General features: G+C 50.0%; 2 protein-coding genes across 4 annotated transcripts in view; both read right to left on the reverse strand.

The window, feature by feature from the left end:
- The window catches only part of PRDM12 (PR/SET domain 12), an 18,590-nt gene extending 18,179 nt beyond the window's left edge, over positions 1-411 (reverse strand). Inside the window, 1 exon segment of the mRNA XM_006109769.1 lies at positions 335-411. Coding sequence (XP_006109831.1) covers positions 335-411 — 77 coding nt within the window.
- Positions 412-14,274: 13,863 nt separating this feature from the next.
- The window catches only part of FUBP3 (far upstream element binding protein 3), a 53,992-nt gene continuing 50,824 nt past the window's right edge, over positions 14,275-17,442 (reverse strand). For all 3 annotated transcript variants that reach the window (XM_023746633.1, XM_014447773.2, XM_006105671.2), the window contains 2 exons: positions 16,599-16,726; positions 14,275-15,586 (listed from right to left, as the gene is read on the reverse strand). In XM_023746633.1, coding sequence (XP_023602401.1) covers positions 15,578-15,586; positions 16,599-16,726 — 137 coding nt within the window. In that variant the 3' untranslated portion in view covers positions 14,275-15,577. The remainder of the gene's footprint in view (positions 15,587-16,598; positions 16,727-17,442) is intronic.

The following is a 17,442-nucleotide window of genomic DNA, read 5'->3' on the forward strand; positions in this document are numbered from 1 at the left end:
CAGCAATGCGAGACAGAGGGGTTCCTAGAGACCTGAGGAGACTTTTGAAGTTAGAGAGTTGGCCAGGAGGCAGGGAGCGAGAGGGAGGACTGGGGTGCTTCAGGCACAGAGATTGGGATGGGGGAGGGGGGGAAGGAGTGGCGAGAAAGCATGCAGGAGGATGAAGAGAGAAGGAGTTTGGGGGGGTAGGGGAGTGATGGGCGGCGCCCCTCCCTGCCCCCTTTTCTTCGGGCCTCTGGCCTCGGCCCTTCCTGTGAGTCTGGGAGCAGCCAGAAGAAAGCCCCATCACTCAGCCCCCTTCCTTCTCCAGAGGCCCTTCCCATCCCACACTCACCTGGTCTCCTCCGCCATCTCCACTGCAGGGTCTTCCTGCCGCCAGCCCTGTTCCTGCCCATCCGTCCACCTGCCCATGTCCCCAGAGCAGCGAGGAGGTTGCACAGGGAGTGACAGTCTAGTTCTGGACTCACCCCCTGCTCCATCCACACCATCACCGCTTCTCAGTGAGTCCTGGAGGCTCGGACTATTCCTCTGTTCAACAAATACTTACTGAGCACCTACTGTGTGTCAGGCCCTGTACAAGGCCCTGGGGGCACCAGACCAGGCCTTGCCCTCTCAGGCCAGCTTCCAGAAGTGCAGGCGTGGTCCTGGTGGGGCTAGAGGGGGTGGCAGCCTCTCTGAGGGCTCTTGTCCGAGTGGCTTCAACTTCCCTGTGAAGTGGAAACAATAGCCTTGCCTGTCGCATGAAGCCTGATGTGCCTGGTGAGTATACTCGCTCTGAAGGGACACCCGTTGCTGTCATTCCTATCGCTGCCTCCTCTCCAAAGAGCACTTGGCCCCACATGTAAAGGTCCCCTGATCCCTTCAGGAGACAGCCCCGGGGCCCAGGGCAGTCCGATCCTGCCCTAGCCAGTTTTGCTCAGTGGATAGAGGGTTGGCCTGCAGACCAAAGGGTCCCGGGTTCGATTCCAGTCAAGGGCACATACCTGGGTTGCAGGTTCCTCCCTGGCCTGGGTCCTGGTCGGGGCTCATGCAGGCGGCAACCAATTGATGCGTTTCTCTCACATCGATGTTTCTCTCTGTCTCTTCCTCTCTCTTCCACTCTCCCTAAAAATGAATGGAAAAATATTCTCGGGTAAGGATTTAAAAATAAAATGAATAATAATAATGATAATTTAAAAAAAAAGAGTCCAATCCTGGCTCCAGTAGGTACTGCTGGGAGCCAAGGCACCCACTTCCCTTCTCTGAGCCTCAGTTTATTTATCTGCAAAATGGGAATAATGATAGAACCTCCACTGGGAGGGATGTCATAAGGAAAAGAAACAATAAAGCATGAAAAACTCATAGGACAGTGCATGTACTTGGAATTTGGAAAATATTAGCAGGTCATTACATTTAAAAAGTAACACATGACCATGTTTGGAAATTTGTGAAATATGAAAGTATGAAGGAAGGTAGGTACCAAATATTGCTTACAAAGGGATATTGAAAAGCAAAACCATATGCTAAGGAAGCTGACCAGTATGCTAAAGACAGTGTGGTCCATGTCTTACAAAGACTGGTTGGAAAGGAAAAAAAACAATAATAACTATTATTATTATCAACATTTGCTAGGCACTCACTAAATACCAGTACTTTTAAGTACTTGACAAGGATTTTCTCAATCTATCCTCATCCAACACACGGAGGTAGCTGCTATAATTATTCCCATTTCTCAGAAGAGGAAACTGAGCCACAGAAAAGTGACCTCAATGGCTGCTGTAACAAGGGGTTTATTTTCTTTTTAAAATATATTTTTATTGATTTCAGAGAGGAAGGGAGAGGGAGAGAGAGATAGAAACATCAGTGATGAGAGAGAATCATTGATCGGCTGCATCCTGCATGCCCCCTACTGGGGATCGAGCCTGCAACCTAGGTATGTGCCCTTGACCAAAATCAAACCTGGGACCCTTCAGTCCTCAGGCTGAAGCTCTATCCACTGAGCCAAACCGGCTACAGCAAGGCGTTTATTTTCTCACATAAAAGACTACAGAGATAGGTGTGTGTCTGTGGGCCTTGGCTCAGCAGTTCAAAGATGAGAGGCCTGAGGTGCCCCCTGTTCTCATGATCACAAAATGGCTGCTGCAGCTCTACCATCACCGCCGAGGAAGGAAGGAGAAAGGGCAAGCTTCATTGACATCCCCATGTAACACACAGTGAGCAATGAGCAGAGCTGAGACTCAACCCGGCGACCTGACTCCGGGGCAAGGCCGTAACCACCGTCCAGGACAGCCTCCTGGCTGGGGCGCTGCGGACAAAGGACCTGTGACTGAGGAGGCCCCGTGCACCGCCTGCCAACTCCCAGAGGCTGTTCCGGGGGTAGGAGGGCAGCTTTCGCTTGCTGTGGAGGAACTAGGCATGAGGTGTGCAGACATGGACTCTGAGGTCCCTTCCGGCCCATCTCAGCAGCCTGGTGACTGGACTGGGAGCTTCTCGAGGGCAGAGACCTTGTCCTGGCCTTCCTTGTCTCCAAGGCCAGCTCTGGGGCCTGCACACAGTGGGTGCCCAGCCAGTGAGTGAACAACGGGGTGGATAGAGACAGGATGGCATGAACAGGCTGTGAAGGACAACAAGGCCTCGGACTCGCCTACCTCCTCTGGGTGCCACAAAGAAGCCTCTGTGTCCCAGCTAAGGAGCATCTGGGGACCTCCAGCCCCTATCAACCGGGCAGGGTAGCCAAGACCTTCAAACCCTGGGGCCCAGTCAAGGTGTGGGAAGAGATGCTAAGGCCCAGTTACAAATGCTCCCACATGAGCAAGCGGGTCATGTTCTCACACCTGAAAGCAGAGCCAGAGGGACCCACTGCAGGCGGCTGGCCCATTCAAGGCCCTGCTTCCCTCCCACTTGTCCCAGCCAGGGCCTCAGACTCCCTGGGCCGCCCTGCCTCCAGCCTGTATGCCGTCCACACTGCAACATGCCTCTCTGATAGCACCTGCATCATCACTGCAGTCCTGGTTCCAAAGCCGCCAACAGCACCAAGGATAAAGGGGGGATGGCTCCCACTCTCTGAGAGCCCCTCTTTGCTCCCACGCTGAGCACTGGGTCACGCACAGGTACATGTGACTATTGACAATTCATAGCAAATCTGCGAGATATGTTCCAACATTCACCCCATTTTATAGCAAAGGAAACTGAGGCCAGGGAGAGTAAGGAAAGCCCTCTAAGCCAGTGCCCTTCCCCTCTCTCCCTTCCTTGGCTCTCTACAGCCAGAGAGGAGACCCTCGGACACTGTACTTCATATCCATGTGCCCTGTGCAAGCCCAATTCTGAACAGGTGTCAGGCAATGTGTTAAACTGGGCTGAATAAAGACTTAATTTTAGACTCGTTTACCCCTCCCACCTATACCCGTGCCTACCCCTCCCCTCCTCTGTGCAGAGGCAGAATTTGGGCAATCAGGGAAGACAGACTCACTGGGAGACCACTTACATGAGCTGCAGTTAGAATAGAATAAAGGGGACATTTGCTGCTCCAAATGTCCAATAAGTCACAAGTTGCATTTATTCTGGAGCCTTCTGGACACTCCAGACTCTCGGATCATCGTGCATCTATTTTAATTATGCAAATATTGATTGCAAACCCACAATGTGCCAGACTGGACCTGGAGCGTGGGGGCACGGAGCAAAGGCAAGTCGTGCCCTGAAACCTCAGCCCAGCCCTGGCAGCTTCTGGTCCCTGGGAACAGGGGTTCAAGGTGAATTAGTTCAGGCGGCAGCTGCCGAGAGCTTGCAGCGAGCCAGCCTTGTCTGAGCACCGAGGAGACGCCAAGGAGGAGCCATCAGGTCTCTGTCTTTGGGACGCTGCTGTTCCCCGAGCAAGCCGGCATGGCCACCGTACCCAGGCCACACCGAAGGTGTGAGCCAGAGTCACAGGCTTCTTCTCTGTGGAATTTCAAGGAGAAAAGCCTCACATCCTTGCTCTGCAGCTGGTCGGGAGGTCCTCTGGTTCCCCACAGCTCTTGTGTGTGGGTGCAAAGAGCCACCGGCCCACTGTGCTGTCCATCCACCCCACCTCGCCACCTCAGCAGCAGGGCCAGCGGGCTAACATGGGCCAGAGCTGAAAGAGCTGCAGGACTCAGACTCGGTCTGAGGAGTGCTCAGCGAAGCCCAAAGTCAAGAGGGGAAACCAAAAGAGAATTTGAAGTCTCTGGCACTTGTAGCAAACTTCACACACAGCCTAATTGCTGGGCAGATTAACATACATCATCACACTAAATGCCTATTTACCGCAGATCCTGATGCAGCACGTTCCCATTTCAACTAAAATGGCAAGGAATGCTAAGAGGTAAAAAAACAAAAAAACAAAAAACAAAACCCACAAACAAACAAAAAACCTCTAAAGAGACAAAGCAGTAATCAGAACTAGACTCAGATGTGACGTCAGTGCTGGAATTATCAGACAGGGAATTTAAAGTAACTATGATTAATATGTTAAGGGCTCTAATTGAAAAAGCAGGCAACATGCAAGAACAGATGGGTAATGTAAGCGGAGAGATGGAAACTCGAAGAAAAAATGCAGGGAAACGCTAGAAACAAAAAACACTGTAACAGAACTGAAAAGTGCCTTTGACGGGCTGATCAATAGACCGGACACAGCTGAGAGAAGAACCAGTGAGCCCGAGGATATGTCAGTGGAAATGTCCCAAACTGAAGTGCGAAGAGAAGAGACTGAAAGAAACAAGAGGGTAGCCCGTAACTGTGGACAGTGTCCAGGTGTGACACACATGGGACTGGATTACCAGAAGGAGAGGAAAACGAGACAGAGCAGGAGAAATATTTGAAGTACTAATGGCCAAGAACTTTCAAAAAGTAATGAGCCCTGGCCAGTTTGGCTCAGTGGATAGAGCGTCGGCCTGCGGACTGAAGGGTCCCAGGTTCGATTCCGGTCAAGGGCACATGCCTGGGTTGCGGGCCCCGGTGGGGGGAGTGCAGGAGAAGGCCAATCAATGATTCTCTCTCATCATTGATGTTTCTATCTCTCTTCCTTCCTCTCTGAAATCAATAAAAATATTTTAAAAAAACGTAATAACGACAGGCAGCAAACTACACATCCAGGAATCTCAGAGAACACCAAGCAGGATAAGGAATAATACATTTTGCCCAACTGACATGGCTCAGTGGTTGAGTGCGACCTATGAACCAGGAGGTCATGGTTCAATTCCCAGTCAGGGCACATGCCCGGGTTGCGGGCTCGATCCCCTGTTGGGGGACGTGCAGGAGGCAGCCGATCAATGCTTCTCTCTCATCATTGATGTTTCTATCTCTCTCTCCCATCCTCTCTGAAATCAATAAAAATGTATTTTTTTAAAAAAGAATAATAAATGTTAAAATCCCAGGAAAAGATAAAAAACACACAAAAAGTACCACATCCAGGCATAACATATTCAAACTGCAGAAAATAAAAGGAAACAGATACAGGTGGCATTTACCCTTCATTTTCATCTTTTTTTTGGGGGGGGCGTTGGGGGAAGAGGAGGAGGGGAGGTAAGAAGAGAGGAAGTGGGGAGATGGGGGAGCACAGGAATGCTCCTGGGAGGAGAGCATTTAAATCGCAACGGATTTAAAAGTTCGTGTCGACAGGGTCTACTTGCTAGAGAGTCAGCCAATCAATAGCAGCAGTGAGGCTGATGACAGATTCAAAACGAGGGGTTTGGCAATGACAGTTTCCCATGAGCCTCAGCAGCCAGGTTATTCCTAAATCAGCTGCACAGTATGCGTACGATCCCAGTTCAGACAAAGCAGCAGTTGTAAATGACCACAGTATTTGAACTGCTTACCTGGTTAACACTTGAAAGTAAAAAATAATTCCAAAGACTCAGAGAGAATCACTACAAAGTTGAATTGTTACGTAACCACCCCCTCCCTGAGCAAGCCCCTGTTCTGGAAGGCAAGCTCCCCTCCTGGAGAAGTGGCTGTGCCCCATCCCCCAGCCCTGAGCACAGTGCCTTGACTATGGCCGGTGCTCCAGCAACACGAGTTGTGGGTTTAACTGCACAACGGCATCTAACGAAGCACGGAATGCAGTAATGGACAGAGTAATGAACTTCTGGGTGCGATCTGGCTGGAGCAGATGCCTGCATGCAGGCCTGAATTCAAATACCAGTGCAGAGTTAGAACATCCCTCATCGGGAATGTGAACGGTGACAACATACATGCACAGAAATGAGTGAAGCTAGAGACACAAGCTGACATGTTGCAGGTCTTCAATGGGTTAGAGTTCGGTACAGATTACAGACCAACGGCTCTCATGAATATACATGCAAAAATTCTAAATAAAAATATTAGTAAACTAATCCAATGATATATGAAAAGGACAGGTAATACTTTACGACCAAATGAGGTTTATTCTAGGAATGCCAGGCTGATTTAACATTTGGGAAACCAAAATGTAACCTCTATTATTAAAATAAAAAAGGAGCTACATCGTGTGATGATCTCTGTAGATGCAGAAAAAGCACTCGACAACTGCAACACCCATTTATGATAAAACTGTGGCAAACTAGAAGCAGAAGGGAACTCCCTCATCTGACCCTAGGTATGTACAACAAATGTAGAACAAACATAATTAATGGTGAATTATTGAAAGTGTTCCCTCTGATAAGGCCAGGATGCCCACTCTCACTACTCTCAGTCAACAGTGTACTGGTAGTCTAGGTCAGTGCAATAAACAGAAACAGATGGCGTAAGGATTAGGAAGGGAAAATGATATCATCATTATTCATAAATGATATGATTCTTAGTATTGGAAATCCATATGAATCTATAAGCTATTACAACTAAAAAGGAATTTAAGTAAGGCCATTAGAATCAGGTCACTATATAAAAATAAATTGTATTTCTACAACCAGTAACAAAAAAATAAAAAATAAAATTTTAAATATAGCATTTTCAATAATATCAAAAACCCAAGAACAAATGGAAAGAAAGCTGTGCAACCTCTATACTGAAAATTACTAAAATTATAGAAAGAAATCAAAGAACTAAACAAAAGAAGGGATATACCATGTTCATGGATTAGAAGACTCGTGTTGGGTTGTCAATTCTTACCAAATTGACCAATAGATTCCATGTAATCCTTATAAAATCCCAGATTGAAAAAATTTCTGTGAGGAGTAGGAAACTGATAAACAGATTCTAAAATTTATATGGAAATGCAAAGGGCTGAGAAGAGGTAATCTTGAAGAACAACAGAGCTGGAAGACTTACTATAAAGGTACCGTAATGAAGGTAGTGTTGTAAAGATAGACAAGCAGATTGAAAAAATGGAAAGTTGCATATAGCCCCACCAGTGTGGCTCAGTGGTTGAGTGTTGACCTATGAACTTGGGAGGTCACAGTTCGATTCCTGGTCAGGGCACATGCCCAGGTTGTGGGCTCAATCCCCAGGGGTGGGTGTGCAGGAGACAGCCTATCAATGATTGTCATCATTGATGTTTCTATTTCTCCCTCTCCCTTCCTCTTTGAAATCAATAAAAAAAATTTTTTTTAAAGGGAGCATATAGAAACCTTGAGTGCACAGTATTTTTTTTAAAAAAATTTAAAGGTTTTAAAAACATTTACTGTTTTTTATTGGCATTTGAGTCAAACAGCTGTGGAACGCTAGACCCCAGCCTAACACAATTTGGAAACCACTGCTGTGGCCAGTTCTCAAGGAGGGGAACTGACAGGAAGAGATGGGACCCGTTCAAGTCACAGAGGTTAGCCGTCCGAATAGGGAACAAAGCCAGGCCTCTGGACCCCCAGGTGACTGTTCTCTCCCCTTGACTCAAGGGAAGGCAGGGTTGGGGAAGAACCTTCCCACATGTGCCCCCAGATGACCTAGGGCAGCGGTTCTCAACCTGTGGGTCGCGACCCCTTTGGGGGTCGAACAACCCTTTCACAGGGGTCGCCTAAGACCATCGGAAAACACATATATAATTACATATTGTTTTTGTGATTAATCACTATGCTTTAATTATGTTCAATTTGTAACAATGAAAATACATCCTGCATATCAGATATTTACATGACGATTCATAACAGTAGCAACATTAGTTATGAAGTAGCAAGGAAACTAATTTTATGGTTGGGTCACAACATGAGGAACTGTATTTAAAGGGCCAGAAGGTTGAGAACCACTGACCTAGGGGATGACATCAATCTGAAGAACAAAAGCATTATCCCAGTCCCGTCACCACCCAATCTTTGTCGTCACCCTTTTCTTAAACACAGAGCTGCAGCTGAGAGTACCCTGCGAATGGAAGGCCTGTGGATCTCTGGGCTGAGTGTAACTGGCAGAGTGGCTGCAGTGAGTGATGGCGGGGACCCGACTCAGGGAAGGGAAGCGGAGAGAGAGAATCTGATGTAAGGAGAGACCCACAGGATCACAGACTCCTTTGCAATGTGCTGGAAATAGGATTTCCTTCAATGTTATCATGTGGCTAGAACTGAGCAGCCTTCCCCCACCCCATGGCTGGCCAAGTCATTCCCCACACATCTGTGTGCATATTGGCTTCTCTCATAGCTGCCTCACCTGCTCTTTACTAATGGCCTCGCTGCCTTGACCTCAGGGGACAAACGAGCTGGACCTGGGGCCAGTGTGTCCTGGGGGGACCAGAAGAGCCCAGGAGAAGCGAGAGGGTCAGTGGTGAGGCCGACATTTTTTTGCAGATCACGCAGTCTGTCCTTGTGCTCACGGTGGAGCAGGACAAGCCCCCCAAAGCAGCCAGAAGCCCTGAACTCAATAATCACCATCAGCTGCCATTTTCTAAGTGCTCACGATGAGCCAGGCATCAAGTACGCTATAGGCAGGTCACTGAATCCTACCTCAGACCTCTGATCAGGGAGGTAGTTATTATGCCCATCCTGCAGATAAGCAAATGGAGGCCCAGAGAGTCAGTAACTTGCCTCAGGTCACATAGCTGTTGAGGGGTGAAGACAGGACTCAAACCCAAGCCTGCGTGTCTGAACGTTTGTTCCTCCCACTCTGCTGCCCAGGTGGGCTGGCCCTGCTGGGTCCCTCCATAACCAAGCTAGGTGTCCCTTGCACAGGAAAAGTGGGCAGACTGAGGCCTGGGCCCTGGCTACAGAGTCCTGGCATGACGCTGGCAAGAACCTCTTCAAAGCTAAAATGGTCTCAAGAGTCGTGGGCCCCCAGAGGAAAGCAAAACATGGTCGGCTCGTGCTGTCGGTGGTAGCTGTGTTCCACCAAGTCCCTGTGAACCTGAATCAGCAAATACTGGACCATCATCGCTCGGCGGGAAACACAGGGTGAGCTCCTTCCAGCTGTGGGCGCAACATTTTCATCAACCAATCGGTACAGAGGAATGACATTGCTTACTGCGCTTGTACTTACAGACACCCTGTTGCATGCGTGTTGTCCATTCATTGACACTGAATTCACGGCAAGGGCTGACGAATGCTGGCAGAACAGAGCTTAGCTAACACGTGCATCTCCCCCTCAGGCCGGTCACAGCCTTCTTGCGCTTAGGGACAGCGACAGCGCTGTGCTGGGGCCATTTTCAACAGCGAAGTCAGCAACAGAAAGTGTAAAAACGCCGAAAGCGAAAGCGAGGCTCTGGACGACGAGGTCACCTGCGTACAGCGTGAGCGCGGAAACCAGAAGGCAGGGAGGGTTGTCTCGCTCGCCTCCGGAGGAACTCGCGCATCAGGCAACTCAAATGTGCTTTGAATGTCCGCAAAGGTGCGGGGAGTATTGGTTTCGGGGTGTAGGCGGATTTGCATGTGCGGGAGGTAATGCCTGGCGGAGGCCCCGTGAAGTCTTCACCTGCAGGAGACAACCTCTCTCATTCCGCTTGCAGCCCATCTGCCCTCCAGGAGGCCTCCATCTCCTCCCCCTGCCCTCACAGCCCCTCCATCTCCTCCCCCTGCCCTCACAGCCCCTCCATCTCCTCCCCCTGCCCTCCCAGCCCCTCCACCTCCTCGCCCTGCCCTCACAGCCCCTCCATCTCCTCCCTCCTGCCCTCACAGCCCCTCCATCTCCTCCCCCTGCCCTCACAGCCCCTCCATCTCCTCCCCCCTGCCCTCACAGCCCCTCCATCTCCTCCCCCTGCCCTCACAGCCCCTCCATCTCCTCCACCTGCCCTCACAGCCTGTGGGCCCCTCTCCCAGGAGGAAAACTCCGCCCAGAGAAGCGGTGCTGCCCCAGCACACCCTCCCAGGCTCGCAGCTGCCACCAGAGCCAATATCTCATCACGTGACTCGGGGCAGCCGGATTTCCGGTCCTGGGAGCCACGTGGTGGAAGCGAAGGGAGTCGAAAGCTTTGTTAAGGTTAGTCACTGCCTTCGCTGCTAATGGTTCCCCAGTCGGAAGAAAATGGGTCTTAGCAAAGAAAAAACTTAAAGTGATTCGCCAGGCATTGGGGAGCCTGCAAGAGATGTGTTGTGTGCAGGCCCTTTAAGAAGACAGGTTTGATAGAAGTGCCCCGTCCATTAAACCGAGACCTGGGGTGATATTTTCTTGATGCCCCATCTCACCAGATGGTTTATGAGATACTGTTTACCGTGGTTACTCGCTGTTTGTTACCATTGAGGACCCTTCGCCACATTGTTCACATTTCCATTGTTTGCTTACTCATTTGAAATGTGTAAGCTGATGCTTCAGCCGTTGTAGTGTGTGATAGGCGTATTTAAGCAGCGGGCACTCAGAAATATGTGTGCATTACTAAGTGTACTGAAGTGGGCTTGACCTTAGGTGTTGGCATAACTCAAGATTTATATTTAAAAGCTGGAGGGGAAAAAAGAAAAAGAAAAACTGGAGGAACGTAAGAGAGTTGAACTGAAGTTCCAAGTTGGCAGCCCTCCTCACGCTAGTCTAAGTCAGTGGTTCTCAACCTTCTGGCCCTTTAAATACAGTTCCTCATGTTGTGACCCAACCATAGAATTATTTTCGTTGCTACTTCATAGCTGTAATGTTGTTACTGTTATGAATCGTCATGTAAATATCTGATATGCAGGATGGTCTTAGGCGACCCCTGTGAAAGGGTCGTTCGACCGCCAAAGGGGTCGCGACCCACAGGTTGAGAACTGCTGGTCTAAGTCAAGAGCACGCAGCATTGACTTTTTAGAGCCGTTTCTCCGTCCTGTCAACTACTTCACTTCCTGTCAACCTCCTTCTGCTCTCGATGGAAGCCCCAAAGTGCAGCACAGAACTTGGCACAAAACTGGCCCCCACCCACTTAGCTTCTAACTCTGAACCCTCATTTGTAAGAGGAGGTGAATAGTCCCGTCTGCCTCCCAAGGTGTGGAGAGCCCCCCCGCCACCCCCCATCAAAGGAGATGCCTGGAAAGGGCCAGAACTCCCCTGGTAGATGCTTCCTCACAAAGGCCCGCAAGGATTCCCATTGTTTCAGTGGTTCCTTTTCACTTCCCTTTCCACCCCACACGAGACGCAGACCCGGGGCCAGCACTCTCTGCGGAATTGAGTGTCACTTTCTGGCCATTAATCTCTAAGAGTCTATCAGGACCATTTGCATTAGCCCCTCTTACAAAACCCCAGCTGGGCCCTCGTGGGCCAGGAGTGGGGCTCAGGAAGCTGCACGCTGGAGCCAGCTGGAAGTGGAGTCCATGGTGTCCCCATGCCCTCTTGGACCGGGCCCTGCAATGTGCCATCTGTGCCCCAGCCAGCCCTACCATGGGGCTGTAGGACATCACGGATGGTCACCGTTTGAGAGGGACAAGTGCCTCCTGTCTCGTGATAGGCCAGGGCTACTGATGGAGGCACATTGGCTAGAAAACTCCCTGCCCTTGGCCCAAACTCTGAAGTGGGTTTGAAACAGCACAGCTGGGCCCTGGACTAGTGAACTTGGGCAGCTGGCAGCGACCGAGTGTGCATGTGCGGTGGAGCCTGGGAGGTGGGGCAAGAACTCGGAAGACAGACTGGGCACCTGCCCCGCCCCCTGCCTCCCAAACACACAGACTGTCCTTTCCGTGATGACCATGCAGCTTTCCTAATGGAACACAATCGCTGAACTTGGTACATTTCAAGCACTTTAGCCTTCCAGGACACCAGACTGCTGATGAAAACCATCTTCCGTGGGCGCCATGTTAATGAGAGGCCAAATTTCATACGCTTGCAAACTTTCCCCCCCTGCCTCCTGCTGTATTACACCCCGCCTCCCCCCTCAATAAAAGGTTGCATCAGAGAGAGAGAGAGAGAGAGATCTCCATAATTTATAGTATGGGCATTTCACTAGGGACAAGCGCTAATCTGTACTTACCGATACATTTAAGAAAATGCATCCTCCCGCAAGCCTGCACCATTTATGACTCTTGGCACAAACCGCAATGCTCAGTCTTCAATTAAGGGACACCTTAGGGTTCATTATCACACAATCGCTCCCTGAGAACCATGCCAAATGCTGTTTTGGCACAGAGCTTGGAAGATGAATTAGAAGGAAGTCTTCTCTGTAATGCCCTCTCCCTAATTCCCACCCCCATCATCAGCGTTTATGCCCTCCTCTGGCTCAACCCCCTCCTTCTTCTCAAGTGGCTTTTACTATTCAATTTCTCAACGTCAAACTCGATTCTCTAGAGGTGTAGTTAAAGACGCCCTATCTCCTTTTTGTTTTCCGGCTCTCACAGGCCTCAGAATGGCTGCAGATGGGCTGCTCTCCACACCCCTTTTGGGCCTAAAGGAGCCACAGATGCTTTCCCCCTCCTCTTAGAGCTTGGGGTCGAGAAAAGAGAAAGAACCAGAATTGGAAACACACACACGAGTATGAGCCATAAGGAGGACCCACACGAGCGCATCTAAATGAAGGGATGACGCACGCATGCGGCCAGCGGCAGAGGCAGGCGTGTTCAAATATTAAAGCAGGGAGCTGGGTCCAAAGCCAGTTGCTTCCATCAACAGGGAAGGAAGGAGGGAAACAAGAGCTGAAGGCCGATCTTTATTCCTCAATATCCTAGTCCAGGGCCCACATTGTCACAATGTGTCCTGAAACCGCAGGCCCCTCCAGAATTTAAACCGTGGGTAAGGACACCCCCTCTTTGTTTCCTTATTGAAAAAACAGAATGAGCACCTTCCCAGCTCTCCCAGCACCGTGGCCCGCAGCAGGCCGGGGCTGAGAACAAATGCCACCCAGGACACAGCCAGAGGCCGAGCGGGTCACAGGCAGCTGCAGCCAAAGCAGGTACCTGGCCACCGTGGAAGGCAGCAGCCAACCCACCAGGCCAAGACCAGTTTGGTCCTAATTTATTTACTTTTTATTTTATTTTTTAAAAAGAATATATTTTATTGATTTTTTACAGAGAGGGAGGGAGAGGGATAGAGAGTTTGAAACATCGATGAGAGAGAAACATCGATGAGCTGCCTCCTGCACACCCCCTACTGGGGATGTGCCCGCAACCAAGGTACATGCCCTTGACCGGAATCAAACCCGGGACCCTTCAGTCCGTAGGCCGATGCTCTATCCACTGAGCCAAACTGGTCAGGGCCTAATTTATTTACTTTTTAAATAGGAAACACTTCACTTCATACGTCCGCCCGACACCCTTGCGCAGGGGCCATGCTAATCTCCGTATTTCTCGTTCCAGTTTTAGTGCATGAGCTGCCCAAGCGAGCAGCCCGTTTCTCAGGGTGCTGGGGGAGCACGCTGAGGGGGTGAGGTGTGCAGTACCGAGGGGTGCTGGGAGAGCATGCTGAGGGGTGCTGGGGGAGCACGCTGAGGGGTGAGGTGTGCAGTACCGAGGGGTGCTGGGAGAGCATGCTGAGGGGTGCTGGGGGAGCACGCTGAGGGGTGCTGGGGGAGCACGCTGAGGGGTGCTGGGAGAGCACGCTGAGGGGTGCTGGGGGAGCGTGCTGAGGGGTGAGGGGTGTGGTACTGAGGGGTGAAGGGCGAGGTGCTGACTCAGTTACTGGAAAGTGTGCTTACCCAGCGCAGAGCTGACCACGCCTCTTTCCCCGAGACTCCCTTAAATGAATCTTCCAGCTGCCGCCCAATGACAGCGCCTCTGGGAGGAGCCGCGATTGATTTCTGTGTTGCACCCACGGCAAGAGATGCTCTGATGTGACAGGTAAGAAAGAGGGAGGGGCTGACGGTGACCCACGCTCTCAAGGCAAACTGTCAAATTCTACAAAATCATTAGAAGGAGCTTAACGAAGGAAGTAGCTGGGAATCTAGGTTGTGCACCAAGTGGGGCTGACGTAGAGCAAGGGGATCGGCTATGAACTCTTGCTTTGATTTCAGCGGGCGGAGGGCGGAGGGTGGGACAAGCGAATGGAAGGCAAACAGACTCAAAATATTTCACCCACAAGATGTCTTGTGGAAATTTTATTACATAGAGTGTAAAATGTATTGTCAGTCAAATAAAAAGAACACTTTTCTTTTTAAAAACATGCATAACATTCTCCAAATATTTATTTTTAATAGTTAGACATTTCAAGCATTATAAAGAAAGTAAGGAGAAAAAACCGAAAGGTTAACTTCAGTACATTTCAAACGGAATGTCCCCCAGGTCAATTAAAAATGCAAGAAAAAATAGCTTTAATTCCGTTTTTCTTTCCTTTAAAAATACATGTTATCTGTACAAGACACACTACAGTAAACACTGGAAATCATAATATCCCTTTTATTAAATCAAAATCATTTAATTCATATTGTGGTTAATACTAGATTTATTTATTCATCTAGTTAATTTGACAAATATTAAAAAATATTTAAAAGAAAAAAGCAAAAAATGCCTCGGAATTAAAAAATAGTTACTACATTTTTATGCGGTTTAATGTTCCACAGTGTTTGTTAAAAGTTATATCAACTTCCTCTTAATATTAAAAATAATAGCATTTATATTTCTGAGAGAATAGAGAAAGGTTTTTCGTTTTGTTTTTAAAACAAGCTTGGAGGTCTTAGATACACAATTGCAACTGGTAATGAGACATGAAAAAAAACGTATGCTAGACACATGAAAACATTTTTATATTACCCTTTAGAACTCTAGAAATTATACAAACCCTACAAATGCCCTTCCCGATCCCTTTGGACAGCAGTACAATTCTCTGTCTCAATTCAGAATTCACATAATTACAATACAGAATAGTTCAGTTTTTAAAAAAATGCAAAACCAGACAGCCAAGATACAAGAAATTAGAAGTAAAACATTTAATGAATTTACACATTTAAATACTGTTTAAAATTTTTTAAAAATAATTTGTTACACATCTCCTAAGACTTCCAAGCCACTTTGTTGCAACAGAAACAACTGTAAATAAAAAGACACAGAAACAAAACAATACAAAACAAAACGAACAAGAACACACCAGTTGAAATGTCACTGCTATGAGGCACATTCTGGTGCCTGGATTTGCAGATATTGCTCCAAAAAAAATCCCAGAGCTTCCACATTTGAAATAAAAGTAACTAAACAAGAATAATCAACAACCTTTAGTAACTAATTTCCCGATTTTTAGAAAAATTCTGTTAATCTAAATATAGTGTTTCACAGAACAAAGGTTCTTCATCAAAAGGTTTGAAAATCTAAAAACCTCTGTTACAAATAGGCTTTCGCTCACAATGATTTCGGGGAGGGGGTCACAGGTCGCTGTCCTACTGCTCCTGTGGAAGGAAGGGAGAGAAGTCAGCCTGTGGCCAGCGCTCAAGGGCTTGCTGGTGGGAGGTGGCAGGTCACTCTCTCTCCTCGGCTCCATCGCAGCCGCTGACACACAGGAAGCAGCCAGTGTCTCAGCACCTCCCCGCCTCCCCGCCAGGGTCTCTGGCCCAGACAGAACCTCCCTTGAAGGAGGTCCCGGGCATCTTTCTGTGGGGGACACTGGGAAGGGGAGAGCGGAGTGAGCTCGCGATACTTCTTGGTCACCCACCAGCCTGGACACCTGTTCCCACTGTGCCAGGCACAAAAGGGCCAATTTGGTAGTGAGATGGCCAGTCAACGTTAGGCCCGGGCTTCTGGTAACTGCCATGCCGTCCATGGGGATCCGAGCGGCATCAGGCCACCTGAAACACGCCCTGCGGGAGGGAGCTCTTGGCCCTCTTCCCTCCGTTAGTAAGAAATCCGTTTTTGGCCTCTGACTGGACAGAGCCCTCCAGGTTTTTGTGCAGGACGAAGAGCTGGCACTCTGCCCTGCCCAGCCTTCTGAGGGTGTGGACTGGCCCTGCCCCCGCCCCCTCACTGCTGACGGAGGCAAGGGCAACAGCCTGGCCCCAGCACCCCCAAGAACAGCAGTGGGCGTGAGCTCCAGGCCCTACTCGCAGTGCCAAGCTTGCCCAGAATCATTCGAGCCTGGTGCTCTCATTCACAGTTGGGGAAACTGAGGCCACTCAGCGCTGTGGTCTGGGGCCTGGATCTGAGGGAGGATCAGGTACTGTCTTGGAGGGACTGCCCAACCCATTCCTCTCCCACTTGGCCCACACTTACTCTCTCTGGGGCAAGAAGGGGCTGGGCGGGCCGCTGGGCTCTGAGCAGCACTGGGCCTGTGCTGCCCCCACGCCCCCTCCCTCCCCGCCCGGAGCCGGTGTTTTTGCCCCAGGAGCAGGCACAGACGCCTGGGAGAAAGGGCTGGAGGGAGGGCTGGTCTGGGAGGTCCCAGCAGTGCTGGCGCTGGCTACACACCTGGCTGTGGGCCTGAGCTTGCCCTAACGTCTGGCCGTAGAAAGCAACCTGTTGTCTGTAATACTCTGCCCAGGCCATGGTGTAGTCCGGCGGGGAGCTGGCCTGAGGAGCGGCGCTGGCAGCATGACCTGAGGGACAGAGGGAAACAGCTCATCAGGCGGGGACGTGCTAGGGGACGTGAAGGACGCTTGGAGACGCTTCCTGAAGACCTGGGCATCCGCAACTGGTGCCCACTGATGTCGGTGAGGCGGGGCCTGAGTGCTGGCTGCAAAAAACACGGTTAGCATTTCACTGCCGCTCCTGCTCCATCCCTGCGAGACTTTCTCCGCTGTCTCTTCAGAATCACATTCTCTGCGTAGGTCACCTGACTCGTAGGCACCCAGGGAAAGGGAGAGGAAGGAGGGGTGCCTGGCTTGAGTGTGTGTGTGCAACTGCCCAGGGTATCCCGGCCCCTGTGTCTGGGAGCCTGGATTTGGGAGGTGCCCCTGTGTCTGGGAGCCTGGATTTGGGAGGTGTGGGGGAGACGGGCGCCTGGACCTCAGGTGATGATGGCCTCCCTGGCCCAGTGATGACTCCAACACCAGGTGACTGTTTCTTTGATGGCCTTTGACCTGAGCTCTTCCAAGCAGCCAGTAACACCCTTCAGATGCAGCCACACGACACAGCCCTCCCCCAGCGCCCGGCCACCTGCTCGGCAGCTGTGGGAGACCCACGGAGGACTGAGGACTCGTTTGAAATTATTCGCGGGGGTTTTTGGTTGCTGTTGTTAGTTTTTCCCCTCCTCTTTTTAAAAAGACTGGTTTAGTGTCTTAAGAAAATCAAACATCTCACCACCCACTCCAAC

This window comes from Myotis lucifugus, unplaced genomic scaffold (assembly GCF_000147115.1).
Source record: "Myotis lucifugus unplaced genomic scaffold, Myoluc2.0 scaffold_713, whole genome shotgun sequence".
Lineage (NCBI taxonomy): Eukaryota > Metazoa > Chordata > Mammalia > Chiroptera > Vespertilionidae > Myotis > Myotis lucifugus.